The sequence below is a fragment of the Perca fluviatilis genome, chromosome 17 (assembly GCF_010015445.1).
Source record: "Perca fluviatilis chromosome 17, GENO_Pfluv_1.0, whole genome shotgun sequence".
NCBI lineage: Eukaryota > Metazoa > Chordata > Actinopteri > Perciformes > Percidae > Perca > Perca fluviatilis.
In genome coordinates, this window is record NC_053128.1 from 26,553,049 (window position 1) to 26,566,447 (window position 13,399).

A 13,399-nucleotide genomic window follows, 5' to 3' on the forward strand; every position below is an offset into this window, starting at 1 on the left:
TCCTTGCTTCATCTCATCTTCAGCATTTGCCATTTTCTAGCCATTCTGACCCCTTACACAAGAGTCATACGTGCTGTCTTGAATATAACAATTTAAAATGAAAAAGCTAACTGCATATTTTTAGACATTACTTAAAGTAATATGCACCTTTTTTTCTATTGACCTATTTGCCATACCCAAATGGAAAAGCTTATAACAAAAGAACTGCAAGGCCAAAATGCATAAACAAGGCTGCATTTGAATCATAAATTCTTTTAGTTTCTGACATTGTGATTGCTTAGCATATGATTAAAACACTACATCAGTTCGCACATGGTTCAGAATGGTTTTTGGTCCTCAAAAACAAGCGTACCCAGTAACCCGGTGCAGGAAGAGGAGTCGGAACAAGTTCGCAGACAGTTAGCAATGGACTCCATAGACGTTATTCAGAACTTGGATTCATTCTTATGAAAAACCCTTTCGATTCTTTTGATTGGTGGACACATACGACTAGATGAATATAAATTAGGCAGCAATGGACCCAGATTTAGCATTTAGGACTAGGTCACAGGTAGCCTTGCTTCGCCCTCCTACGTACTTCCGCTCAATTTTCATTTTCCTTCAGTACTACATCTGGGTTTGTGGTATATTCTTGGGTTTTCTCCAGTCAAATCTTTACCGGTTCAATCAGCGAACAGAGGGAGTGGCTGAGAACGATGATGTTGAGGTTGTGCGCTAGTTTGAGTAGTTCCGTAACGGCGGCGGAGAAAGATGCGAGCGAAGCCATTCGATCCGTTGTGGCAACGCTGCAGAATATCCAGAAGTTAAAGCCCGAGCAAGAACAATCTTTGCTGAGTTTTGTTGGTGGCCATGATGTTGTGGCCCTCCTCCCCACTGGGTTCGGGAAAAGTTTGATTTTCCAGCTCGCTCCATTAGTGGAGAATGAGTTGGCTAAGGCGAACACTAGCAATGCTAAGGCGAACGCTAGCGATGCTATGCCGACATCACGACCAAACGTTAGCGATTGGTTATGGCAGATCCAGAGTGGCTCTGGGCAGATCCAATAGTTTTAAACTTCAACAGAGTACCCGCCTTCAAGGAAGTTAACACTTGTCAATGGAGAGTGGCCAGACTCTCTGTACAAATGAAATGTACGAAAGTGTGGTAGAACCAGGCTAGCTCACAGGTAGGGAATTATCATGATTTCTAGTCGGAGAAGCTAAACGGTCTAACAATGTGTAACAGTTAGCATGTCCACATTGAAACAAGTTTTACACTTTTTTCTTTTAAAGTGTTCATATTGTGCTTTTTGGCTTTTCCCCTTTCCTTTATTGTGTTATATACATTTTTGTACACATTTTTGCCTAGCTGCTAGCATGGCACTCCCTCTTACTCTGCAACTGACAAGCTAGCAGTACTTACTGCGCATGTGCGACTCCCAAAAATGGTGGTACAGAAGTGAGATGTCTCACTCTGTAGCTAAAACAGACAGCTCAACACACAGGGTGAAAAGAGGAGCTGCAGCAATGTGGGTACAACAAAAATATGGTGTTTTCTGAAAATTAAACCACATAAACCTATTCTTGTACAACCTCTAAATACAATTATGAACCTGAAAATTAGCATAATATGAGCACTTTAATACTTTACTGTACTTTACTTCACTCACACACACACACACACACACACACACACACACACACACAACACACATCTTATTTATAATGCACAAATTAATTAACTAGCTGGATTCCATTTCACTGGTTCAAAATTGCGTTATATTTTATGATTAATGTTACATGTGCCAAATACAATTGATTGTTTGATCTGTTGTTATATGTATTTTTGCTGCTTAAATTTGTGATGTCAAATCTCTTAAACATCTCTTTTTTTAATTTAGTAATGAGACCACTGTCTTGATGAAACCCAACATTTTAAAATGTTTTAAAAAGTGCAAAAATCGTAGGAAAGCAGAGGTTGAAGTGGGGATGGAAACAGGCCAGAATCGTTTAATAGTGTGTTGTTTAAAATAAAATAAAAAAGCAAATGAATCAGATCTATTTTTTTATGACACAACATTTTTCATGACCCACTTACTGTGTAACGTTAGGCTATATGACCGATGGTGATATTCTCTGACTAAAACGTGAAGAGCCCGCCCCTCTTCCAGTTGAAATCTGCAGTGAATTAGGTCTGTCAGCCAGTGAAGGGTTAAACTGGGAGTTTGCAGCAGTTTCTCCTTTCTGTCCACGGCAGTTAGCGGAAAACATCTGACTGCTGCTCGTTTTCCGAAAGCTGTGTTTGGTTTTACTCGTTTGGTGCCGGAGCCGCGGAGGCATCACGGGAACAAAAATCACTGTTTCGAAAGCAGGATTTCAACATCTTACTGCGCGCTTTCAAACAGGTAGGTCCCTGTGTTGGTAAGATTTTCCATCCATGCATTAATTAAGGATCCACCAAAGGATTACAGGTAGTCTCTTTTTAAAGTAGAGCTACAAAAATGCTGGTATTTGAGTTCGCCCATAAAAGCCACAATAAAAATGAGTTTTAGGTTTGTGGGAGTTTCTCTTCAGTCTAAAACAAATCTACAAATCTATTGGTTTTTCAGTAACTGTACCTTCCTACACATCTCTGTGGGAGGTAAAACTTCACTCCATGTTTTCATGTGTACTCATTTCCTTTCCTGTCTCAACTGTTGGGATAACAAACAATATAAATCACTTTTCTCCCCCTAAGTTTTCTTTCCAGAACACACTCTTCTAGCTGCAACCATGTTAACAAACATGGTTTTATTTTTTATTTTGAGAAAATATATGATGCAGTATGTTTTTAAGTTGCATATATACCTATCCTAGTTTTAGTGCAAAGCATTTTTCATTTAGTATGAAAGTGTTTGCATGGCCTTTGTGTTCATAGTTGGCCATTTGGTATTTCACCATCTCATTCACTTGCAGACTGAGTCATTCCCTGATTTCCTCCAGATGTGCACTAGTTTACGTTTCCTGACGGCCCAGGATTGTGACATTTCTGCTCTTGCACTGCAGTTATTCTGCTGACAAATATGAATTTACACTTGTGCTCTGTGGTTAAATGTTATTTGTGCCGTGACACTGGTGGATGCTGTAAAAAGCTCTTCTTCTCATCCTTGATCTGGTGGTAGTGACTTCCTTTTGAGTAAGTTGTTAAAATGTAATCCTTTATCTCAAATCTGCAATGAACTGCTGACATTTGAAACCTTTTTTTTTTTTTATTAGCCTGTCCTGCAGCTAGTGTGACTGTGACACCACCGTTTACTGGACAAGTGCAGTCATGTGTCACACTCGTGTAAATGGAGCATCAACAAGTGTTTAGGCTTATGTCTGGTTTTTCTACACTTCTTCGCACAGCAACAAAAACCGCATGCGTGTCTCTGTGCAGTTGCAGGAGTTTAAATGTCATCATGACGAACCAAACATACAAGGGCTTACTCACCCTGCTTGTTTCCTTGACTTCAAAACTGGTACTGGTGGAGGAAAGGACGTTTTTATTGGTTTACAGCTGCACAGTACAGTAGCTCTTGTGGTGCAACCCTCATTCCAACAGCAATTAAAATCATTTCTTGAATAAAATCCAACTTTCCCTTCTATTTTAAATAGCCTTTTTTTTATTGTTTTGTTTTTTAAATAGAATCTCTGTAGAGGCAACATGTGTCACTCTCTGTTATGGTCAATGTGATGTGATTTATAGAGAGGTAACACAAACCTTGAACAAACTCCGTGACCTGAAAGTTCCTATCTGTTATCTCATCCTGTATGGCTCTCATTTCCTTTATGGATCAAACAAATGACCTGCCTGATTGATTTCATCATAAACAGTGCCTTCTTACTGTCTTAAGATGCAAACTAATGAATTTGCATCATCACTCAGTTTTTTTTGGGGGATTGTTGTCCTTGTTGTTGTGGATCATTTTGACTGATTCCACATCATCAGTATATTAAGTGTAGGTTTTTTAAGTCGCTTGAAAGCACTCTGGGTAAATGATCATTCCATTTCCAAAAGGCTGCAATTTCCGTTTGTAGTTACTTTGCTGGGCATCACAAGATCTTTTGCGTTGCTAGCGTAAGATTAACCTCAGGTAATTGCTCAACCTTTGCCCACTTTCAACCTTTGGTCTGTCCTACAATACACAGCCTCTTTACACTGTTAGTGCAGCCAGTGTAGCCTCTGGTACTCTTTCCGAAAGGTATGTACGTATGTCCCATGCAAAGCCATGTTTGTGATGGTTGTATTCCAATTGTTGTGCAGAGCAGGAGTACTTAATTGCCTTTTTTGTATGTCTGAATGGTTGTTGATGCTGTTGTTGTTGTCGTTGCCACTTTGTTGTGATCGTTTGATTCATTGAGTGACTATATTGTGGTAAAAGAAGTTTGTTAGTTGAGGAGATGTGGGTGAATCTCGGCTGCTGTGGCGTCCGCTTCACTACTGTCCACTGCGATGTTGTTTTTGCCTCATGTGGCATTTGAATGGGTGTGACAACAAATCACGTGTGTCAAAAAAAATTGTCTTTCTTTGTCCATCTGTGCAGTTATAGTGGTACGTAGTTATTATCCACCCTTAATAAAGCCCCCTAAATTAATATCTGGTATATTTATTTGTAAAGAGGTGACTGTGTGCAGGACCTTCTTTATATTTAGGATAATTCACTCCTTTACAGGGCTAAACAACTGACACAGCATGTGTAAAGGTGTGTGTGTGTGTGTGTGTGTGTGTGTGTGTGTGTGTGTGTGTGTGTGTGTGTGTGTGTGTGTGTGTGTGTGTGTGTGTGTGTGTGTGTGTGTGTGTGTGTGTGTGTCTGTCTGTCTGTTTTCTCGTCCTTATGGAACCATCATGTGTTATTGGTCATATGTCTTGCTATAATTCTGTGTCTCAAGGGTGTTTCTGTGGTTGTAAATGTTTACTGTGGATTGTTAACATATTTGATTCTTTATGATGTGCAAAAAAATCGTTTCAGCAGCTACGTACAAAACCTTTTTAGCACTCACTTTAAACATTTACAGTCCAATATTTTGTTTACAGTTTCACCAAGAGAGTGCGTATTGACCTTTTCATCTCCTCCTTTTTTTTGTCTCTTACCACACGCATGGTCCCACTTCACTTTTTCTGCTCCAGGCAGATACCAATGAAAGCATGTGTGGGTGTTAAGAGTCATCTGTTTGGTTGACCTTGCTGCCCCTGAACACGGAGCTGCCGCTTGCCTTACCCCCCCGACTGTCCACTTGTCCAGTGAGACTCACACCACAACATGTCTGCAGAGGTGGAGAACAGCGTGCCCGTCCCTCCCAGTCCCAGCATCGCATCCCCATCTACAGCCTCGACCAACACCCCTCCCACCTCCCCTACATCAGCCACATCCAAGGTCCCATTCAAGAAAGAGAAGAAGAAAGGTTAGTGATGGAAGACGCAATGACATGATAATGATCATGCTGGGATCTAGACATTGAGACATTGGATTGACTATATCATTTTTGGGGTCTGATCTTGTAGAAATCATAATGTTCTCGATTCCTTTTTATTTTACAGTCCCAGAGAAGACAGATGAGTACCTGCTGGGCAGGTTTCAAGGAGATGGCGTAAGGTACAAGGCCAAGCTGATTGGCATTGATGATGTTCCAGAGGCCAGAGGAGACAAGATGTGTCAGGACTCCATGATGAAACTTAAGGTGCAGCATAGGACCTCCGACTGTGCCCTGCTGTCTTTAAAACTCATTTTAAAGCTATATATCGCTAGCGTTTTTCAATTAATAATTCATCTCTGTGGTGGGTGTCATAGACACATTTGCGGCTGGGACAGGTCGTCTGCATCGCACTGCAGAGGGTGACAGTGTGCACAAACTTAAAAAATATTAGCTTTGAATCACAAGTAATGATGTGCTTACTCACAAAATAGGAATGTGCAATTAATCAAAATTGTTATTGCGGTTACTTTATTTTATTTATTTGTTTATTTAAAAGGGACAATGCACATCAATTGACATTTTTTGTTTACACTCAAAATGTAAATGTGCCAGAGTTAGCAAAAAAGCTCATTTTCATCTGTAGTCCCTTGGCAGGTCAACACATCATCATTTTACATTAATAAAAAAGAATGCAAGAAGGATAGAAAGCAAATTAAGAGAGAAAAAAATGAAATAAAAAATACTATTCCGGCTCCTAATGATGATGAAAAAGATCAATCGAAAAAAAAAAATTATTTTGCACATTATGTTTTAGTAAACTCTAATTTAGTAAACTCTAATTTTGTCTTGTGTTCTGAATGAAAAGTATGAAAGGAAATGTCCCATTTCAAGGTGTTTTCACTGTTAAGTTGTCAATAAATGCAACATCTTTCCAAAAGTCAATGAGGAATTGTGTTAAATAATAAATTTAAATATTGACCAAAGTAATCGTGATTCCATAATCGAGCAGCTCCATTACAAAAGATAGAAAATCAGAATGGTATGTATTGTATTATTTTATGTGCCACCAGGGTATGGCAGTAGCTGCTCGGACCCAAGGCAAACACAAACAGAGGATCTGGATCAACATTTCCATGTCGGGAATCAAGATCATTGATGAGAAATCGGGAGTGAGTTCTGCCTTTTTTCTTTCCATTACTGTCCCGTGACACGGTACTGTTCATTCGATTTGGTTTGGCCCGCTAATAAAGCTTTTGTCCTTATGACTCAGGTGATTGAACACGAGCATGTGGTGAATAAGATCTCCTTCATCGCCAGAGATGTAACAGACAACAGGGCGTTTGGATATGTGTGCGGAGCAGAAGGGCAGCATCAGTTCTTCGCCATAAAGACTGCACAACAGGTAACCCTCCCACATAAACAGACACGCAAACTCACACATCGGCACTCGCCAACAAAAACTGCATGAACGACAAAGACTAGTGGGCAACAATGGCAGTGTCTCTCTGTCACCATACAGGCAGAACCCCTGGTCATTGATCTGAAAGACCTCTTCCAGGTCATCTTCAACCTGAAGAAGAAAGAGGCAGAGGCCTCACAGAAGGTAACTGCTTCAGAACGAGTTGACTTTAAACTGGAAAAAGGTTTTTATTTATTTATTTATTTTTTTTTTTTCTCAAAAGTTGGACAGTGTGAACATTTTCTTTCTGAAAGAAAAGCATGTTGGTGTGGTCATCTGGCAGGGCAGACAGGGTATATACTGTACATACCTCTGAAATGTCAACACTGCCTCTTTGTGTTCTTTCAATAACTCACATCTTTAGACATTCCATTGAAATGACGCAAAATGACACATGCCTCATCGAATTAAGAAAATAAGTATAGTCATTAACAGTCTACCTCTGTTTGCAGGGGGAAAGTGGCAGCACTGTAGTTGAGGTAAGCAACTTGGAAGCACTTGTTTTCTTCACACAGCTTCTCTAACTCCTTCCTTAACCTTTTTGCTTTTCTACCTTGTTTCCAGAATGGAGGTGGTGCCTCGCTAGGTATGGACGGTGAAGTGAAAACTGCTCAAGTAAGTGTTTCTGCTCTGTTGTGTTGTGCAGCTTAACATTAAAATAACATACCACTAATTTATAGTAACTGGATAAATACAGTATGTTTCTTTTTCTCTTTGACATCCAGCCAGTGGAGCAGCTTGACCTGTTTGGAGCCATGTCGACCCCTCCAGACATCCAGGCTCCAAATGTAAGTGTGGTGCCATTAAATGTTCCCTCTATCTGGGCAACATCGTGGAATTGAACTTAGTCAATGAAGTGTAGCTGGGTATTTTACAGTATTATACTTCTAATGCATACTTTATATGCATCATAATGACTGTTAATGGACTGTTGAAGACTTATCCAAACCTTTCTTTTAATGGTTAGATTTTTTTGAAAACCGGAAAATAGTAATAATGATGAATGTAATTTGCTACATGCAGCCTCTTGTCAAACATGTTTCTAATATGTGATTTAGAAGGGGAAAAATCATCTCAGCTCCTCCCAGATAATTCTATGTGTGAACTCAATTCTAAAAAGGCCACCATTTTTGTGTTTAATTATTGTGTGTCAGATTTTTTTTTTTTTTTATATAAATTTAAAGTTTTTGACTTCAAAAGGATCTTTTAAGAATTGAGTTTGAGCTTCTTGTATACCAATCTCATTATTATTCATCAAACCTTTAAAGCTGCTACAAGTAGAATCTATAAAAGAGACCTTTACATTGGCTTTGGTGACACCTGGAGGGTCATACTGGTAGTGTTTTACAACACTGTTGCTGGGCCAGTTCACTAGCTGAGTTTCAGGTCAACGAGTTAGTGCTGACTAATGCATAGTTATGTGCCTTGCTGCTGCCAAAGGCATGTAAGAAACAACTTCATTTTTCAAGTTGGATTATGGACTGTAGACTTTGCTTCACCATAAAGTTTAATATGGCATTGATTTTTAGGTAAATATTCTACAGGTAGCAGCTTTAAATTGTCTTTTCATACCATGTGATTCATTTTTCATTTTGTTAACACGTGTGCGTCTCCTTCTGTGGAATTGATTCATAATTTTTTTTTTCTCTCTCTCTCCAACTGTCCCTCTCATGTTAACCAGGGCTCTAATGATATTCTCTTGCTGGACTTTTCTGCTGAAGTTGACAGCAATCAGAATTGCATAAAAGGAACCTCCTTTGTAACTTCCTGTGCCCCTGACCGTAGGGCATCTCCCCAGACAGAGAATCCTTTTTCCTCAACATTTGGCTACTTTCCAACCCCAGACAGTGACCCTTTCAGAGACGACCCCCTTTCTAAATCACCCACTTGGTCGGAACCCGATAATTCACAGATCTCCCTCAGCACCACCAATCACCTAAACAGCACTGCTGGCAACACTTGTAAGACAATTATTAAAGGTGGTTTGAATGGAGACTCTGAACACCTCAGTCAGCAGATAAATGACTTATCCAGTAAGACCATGATCCTCGCTCTCAGTAACGGACAGTGGCCACTAGGGGGAAAAATAACTCAGGGCAACCCAATTACCATGATGGACGGGAATGAATCTGGAACAGTTCTCTCAACCAAAAACCCATTTTTTGACTCCTCTTTGAAAACTGTTCCTGTCTCTAATGGCATAACTCATCACCCACAACCCCCAGTGACTCATAGCAAGGATTCAGTTGTCATAAGCCCGCCTCCGCAGAGCTCTAAGTCTGGACGAGGTCGAAGGAGCGCAAAGGTGAAATTCCATTGCTAGATGAACCATAGTAGAGTTGCATGCATGATGCCTAAAAATGGGTTTAATGCACATTTCCCAGAGTATAATGAGGTTGCTAACATCTCCCTTTCTGAGCGTATATGTTTTGCACTGGTGTCTGACAGGATATGCCAGAGGATGCTGTTGGTTAAGGGCCTGTTGTTTGTATCCATTCTGTCTTCATGCATGCACTGCTGGTCGCATACTTCTCTAACTAGCTTGCATAAATGGCACTTTGACTGTGCTGCTGAACAATGGACTGTACCTTCTGTCATCACTGCTCTAAATCTATTTTCTAACACCGTGCTTCAGTGATAAAAGCACTGGTAAGTGGCAAAGCATGCATATCTGTCAATGTTAATGTAATACTGTAGTAAGTATGTCTGGCTACATAATTATAGAAAAACATTGTTAAAGGTTGGTATAATTTCTAAGTACTGTGTAGTTTATTTATAGTTATGTATACATTTATGTCAAAATGTGCAACAATACAGTAATATATATTTATTGTGTATATATATATATATATATATATATATATATATATATATATATATAATATAATATTTCTGTTTTATTTTCTGTGACTAGTCCACAGCAAGTGACCTGTTTGGAGCAGAGCTATTTGCTGCTCCTGGTCATTCTGAAGGGTCACCTGCCTCAGGGGACCTTTTCAACAGTACACCTGCCAACGCCACTTCCTCCTCCATAGCTGCTCTGGGTAATACACAGGAGGGGAACTTTGTGACTTATCCAGATATTACGATGTTGTGTAGGCTTTACATTCCATTCCCACTTTCATATTCCTTTTTCTTTATATTCAGGGAATCTTCAGTTAGGTCCTCCAGCCAGCACAGGTATCCCTGCTGCAGGCATGTGGGGAGCCTCCGTCGCTGCACCTTCCATGTTCCCCATGCCAGGAGTGACCCCTCCCGCCCCTAGACCCACCTACCCACAGCCATCTGCCTTTGGTGGCCTACCCATACCGCCCACAGCCTGGGGCCAGCAGTTGCCCTCTCAGTACAGTTCCGCGCCCTTATCCCCACCCCACCTCAACTGGGTCCAGTCTCCACCAGCTGGTCCACTTGGTGCTCCAGGTTGGGGTCAGCCCGCCATGACCAATCCTTTCCAGACTGGCCAGTTCCCTGGAATGGTTGACCAGCAAGGTCCGTCGCGCCCCCCTCCTAGGCCACCTGTTAAGGAGGCCCCTCCAAAGGTGGAGAACAGTGCCTTCACAGCTTTGGATCCTCTTGGAGATAGAGAGAAGAAGACTGGAAAGGACATGTTCAAGGACTTCCAGATCGCCAAACCCCCTGCCATCCCAGCGAGGAAAGGGGAGCTGGTGTCCAACTCTGCTCCAGCCCCCAACAGCAACGAAGCCGGGGCATTTGATCAGTACTTTTCCAGTAAAGTGGGCCTGGCTCAGGATAATGCAGATCATGATGACTTTGATATCAATCAAATGTCAGCAGGTGTTAACGGTAAACCATCCACAATTATGCAAGTTGACGTGTATGTGACTGTGAGATTTGCCGCTAACAGTGTCCTCTGTCGTAATGTGCCCGTTTAGATGTTACTAAACCAGCTCCTGCTCTAGCTGCAGCCCCAGCTCCATGCTTTAACCCTGGCCTCCTCGATGCCTTCTCTTCTGCTCCCATCGCAAACAATTCGGCACCGGCCCAAAGACAAGGCCCCAATCAGGACATGTTTGATAAAGCATTTGGGGCCCCAGATTCCAGTCTTTTTGGAGTGCCACCTGTAGCCATGGTACAGAGATTCACAAAGACGCATATTTACACCATATCTAGTGTCACGGTAATCATTTGTAATTTGTGGCCTTTTTCCTCAATCTTACAGCAGACTGCTGCTGTTGGTCAGACTTCTGGTTCAACCGCTGCTTTTGGGGATCCTTTTGGAAATCCCTTTGCTTGACCATAACTTTGTCCATAAGTAAGTATTTGTTCATGTTTGTTTATTATTTTACTGACTTCTTCTAAACAGGCTAACCACTATCATTTAAAAAAAATATTTTCTCTTCTCTCTGCCCTCACAGTTGAAATGGAGCAAATGGAGATCTTCACATCAAATAACATCTTTGGGACAAGCTGCTACAACGTGCGCAAGACAATCCAAATGATGAACTTTTCTCACCCTTTTTACACCTCCACCTCTGATGCTGTTTTTTTTTTCTATCCAATCAGTAGTTCCCTTATTTTTAAAGACCACTGATCTAAGAAGTAAATGTTATGTCCTGATCTGCTGAAGAAAGAAATATGGTGTGTGAGAGAAGGCAAGTCCAAAGAGGTTCACTGCTGATACTGTCTGTGTTAAAGAAATAAAATAATTCAATTATAACACTGCAAGATGTTGACAAGTCCATTGCCTTCTTCAGACTGAGTTAGTGAATCATCAGGTGTGCAGGAGGTTCAACGGTCAAACAGATATAGATGATAGATATTTATGTCAAACACATATAGCTGATATATATTTATATGGGCTATGTCTATGATTACTAAAGTTCCATATCATTAAACTCTCTATATATAACATTATATATATATATATATATATATATATATATATATATATATATATATATATACACACACATACTGTGTATACATAAATCTGTGCAGTCAAAATATGAAGTAAAATACATTAAGTATTATCAGAAAACTGTATCAAAAGTAAAAGTAATAATAATGTGATTGATAACTGGATAAATGATTAATGTGCAACCACTAATCACTTTCATAAATTGTTCAAGTGGAGCTAATTTGAAATACTTTATATTACTAGTTTCATGTGTAACAATGCATCATATTTAATAAGCTCATCATTGATATTGTATTTACAACTTTACTCTAAAATCTGTGGAGCAAAAAGTACAATCTTTGACATAACTGAAGCAAAGTATAGGTATAAATTAGCATAAAATGGGAAAACCCAAGTAAAAGTTTAAAGTATAAAAAAAATTGCAGTAATTTAATAGTAGCTTACTTGAGTAAAATGCACTCACTTAGCATACATTCTACCACTGGTCATTATATAGGGCCTACAATCCCACACACATAAACAGACAGATGATGATTATGTTTAACTAAGGAAATAAAAATAAAAAAGTCATTGTAAAAAACACAGGAAATAATGAACAAAAAAAAAGAATGAGTACAAGTACTTGCATACAATTTTGAGGAAGATCATCTAGGCGGGGTGGTGATGGCGCAGTGGATATGACACGTGCCTTTGGTGCGGGAGATCTGGATTCAATTCCCACTGCAATACATCAACCAATGTGTCCCTGAGCAAGACACTTAACCCCTAGTTGCTCCAGAGGCGTGCGACCTCTGACATATATAGCAACTGTAAGTCGCTTTGGAGAAAAGCGTCAGCTAAATGACATGTAATGTAATGTAATCTATACGTTATACTTTATACACTCAATGGCGTTTTAAGCCCCCAACCAAGCTTTCATATACATTGCATTTCACAGAGAAATATTGTAATTTTTACTCGACAAATGTCAAACTTACTTTATCTTACATAAAAACATATGATCAGCTTATAAAATGTGATTGGTTGTTATCAATAAAACTACCTATTAGCATATCAAGAAATCCAATTTAGCTTCCCCTTGACCAGCTACAACATCACAACCCAAAATTATGCTCGTCTTGATTTATCAGTAGTGTAAGATTATTTACAATTGACGTGTTCTTCGATTTCTGAGGACGAAGGAGAGGCTAGGGTCGAATTTGAAAGATTAAGCAAGATGGTTTAATAAAACAACATGAAAAATGACAGTCAACAGAAAACACAAATATTACACTGCAGCTGACAGCGGACTGCTCTCATGCTTCTCTTGTGGAGTCACAGAAGAACAGTCCTGAATCATTCTTAAGATCACCCATTTATTCCCTATGGAATTGTGGGTGTTTCCTTGACTGAAAAGTCTCTCAGGTTAAGGACACACCTTAATTCCAGGTCACAGACAAAGGTCAATTATCATGGTAGTGCTGATTCTACTCAAGTTTACAGAGTTTGCATTTCCTTTGTTCTAACCCAGACTAGAACACCAGGAGGGTGGAGACTGAAGGAAGCAGAAGGTTATTTCATGCTGTGTGGCAAAAGGTTTCTCTTAGTTGGGTTTAACCTAATCAATTTAACCAAAGACAGGAAGAGAGGGGGAGAGAAAATCTCTGT

General features: G+C 39.9%; 1 protein-coding gene across 4 annotated transcripts; it reads left to right on the forward strand.

Annotated features, from left to right (window-relative positions):
* The first annotated feature begins 2,178 nt into the window (after positions 1 to 2,178).
* On the forward strand, positions 2,179 to 11,559 carry dab2 (DAB adaptor protein 2). Of its 4 annotated transcripts, none has more exons than XM_039780505.1 (15): positions 2,179 to 2,383; positions 5,128 to 5,402; positions 5,539 to 5,678; positions 6,485 to 6,583; positions 6,685 to 6,816; positions 6,934 to 7,017; positions 7,326 to 7,352; positions 7,438 to 7,488; positions 7,599 to 7,661; positions 8,555 to 9,178; positions 9,788 to 9,917; positions 10,021 to 10,677; positions 10,767 to 10,963; positions 11,054 to 11,146; positions 11,250 to 11,559. In XM_039780505.1, the coding sequence occupies exons 2-14, from the start codon at positions 5,261 to 5,263 to the stop codon at positions 11,126 to 11,128; spliced, it is 2,421 nt and encodes an 806-aa protein (XP_039636439.1). In that variant the 5' UTR covers positions 2,179 to 2,383; positions 5,128 to 5,260; the 3' UTR covers positions 11,129 to 11,146; positions 11,250 to 11,559. The 4 variants fall into 4 exon arrangements, with proteins under 4 accessions (XP_039636439.1, XP_039636442.1, XP_039636440.1 ...); XM_039780506.1 differs by lacking the exon at positions 2,179 to 2,383 and adding an exon at positions 3,037 to 3,153; XM_039780507.1 differs by lacking the exon at positions 2,179 to 2,383 and adding an exon at positions 4,156 to 4,201.
* The last annotated feature ends 1,840 nt before the right edge of the window (positions 11,560 to 13,399 follow it).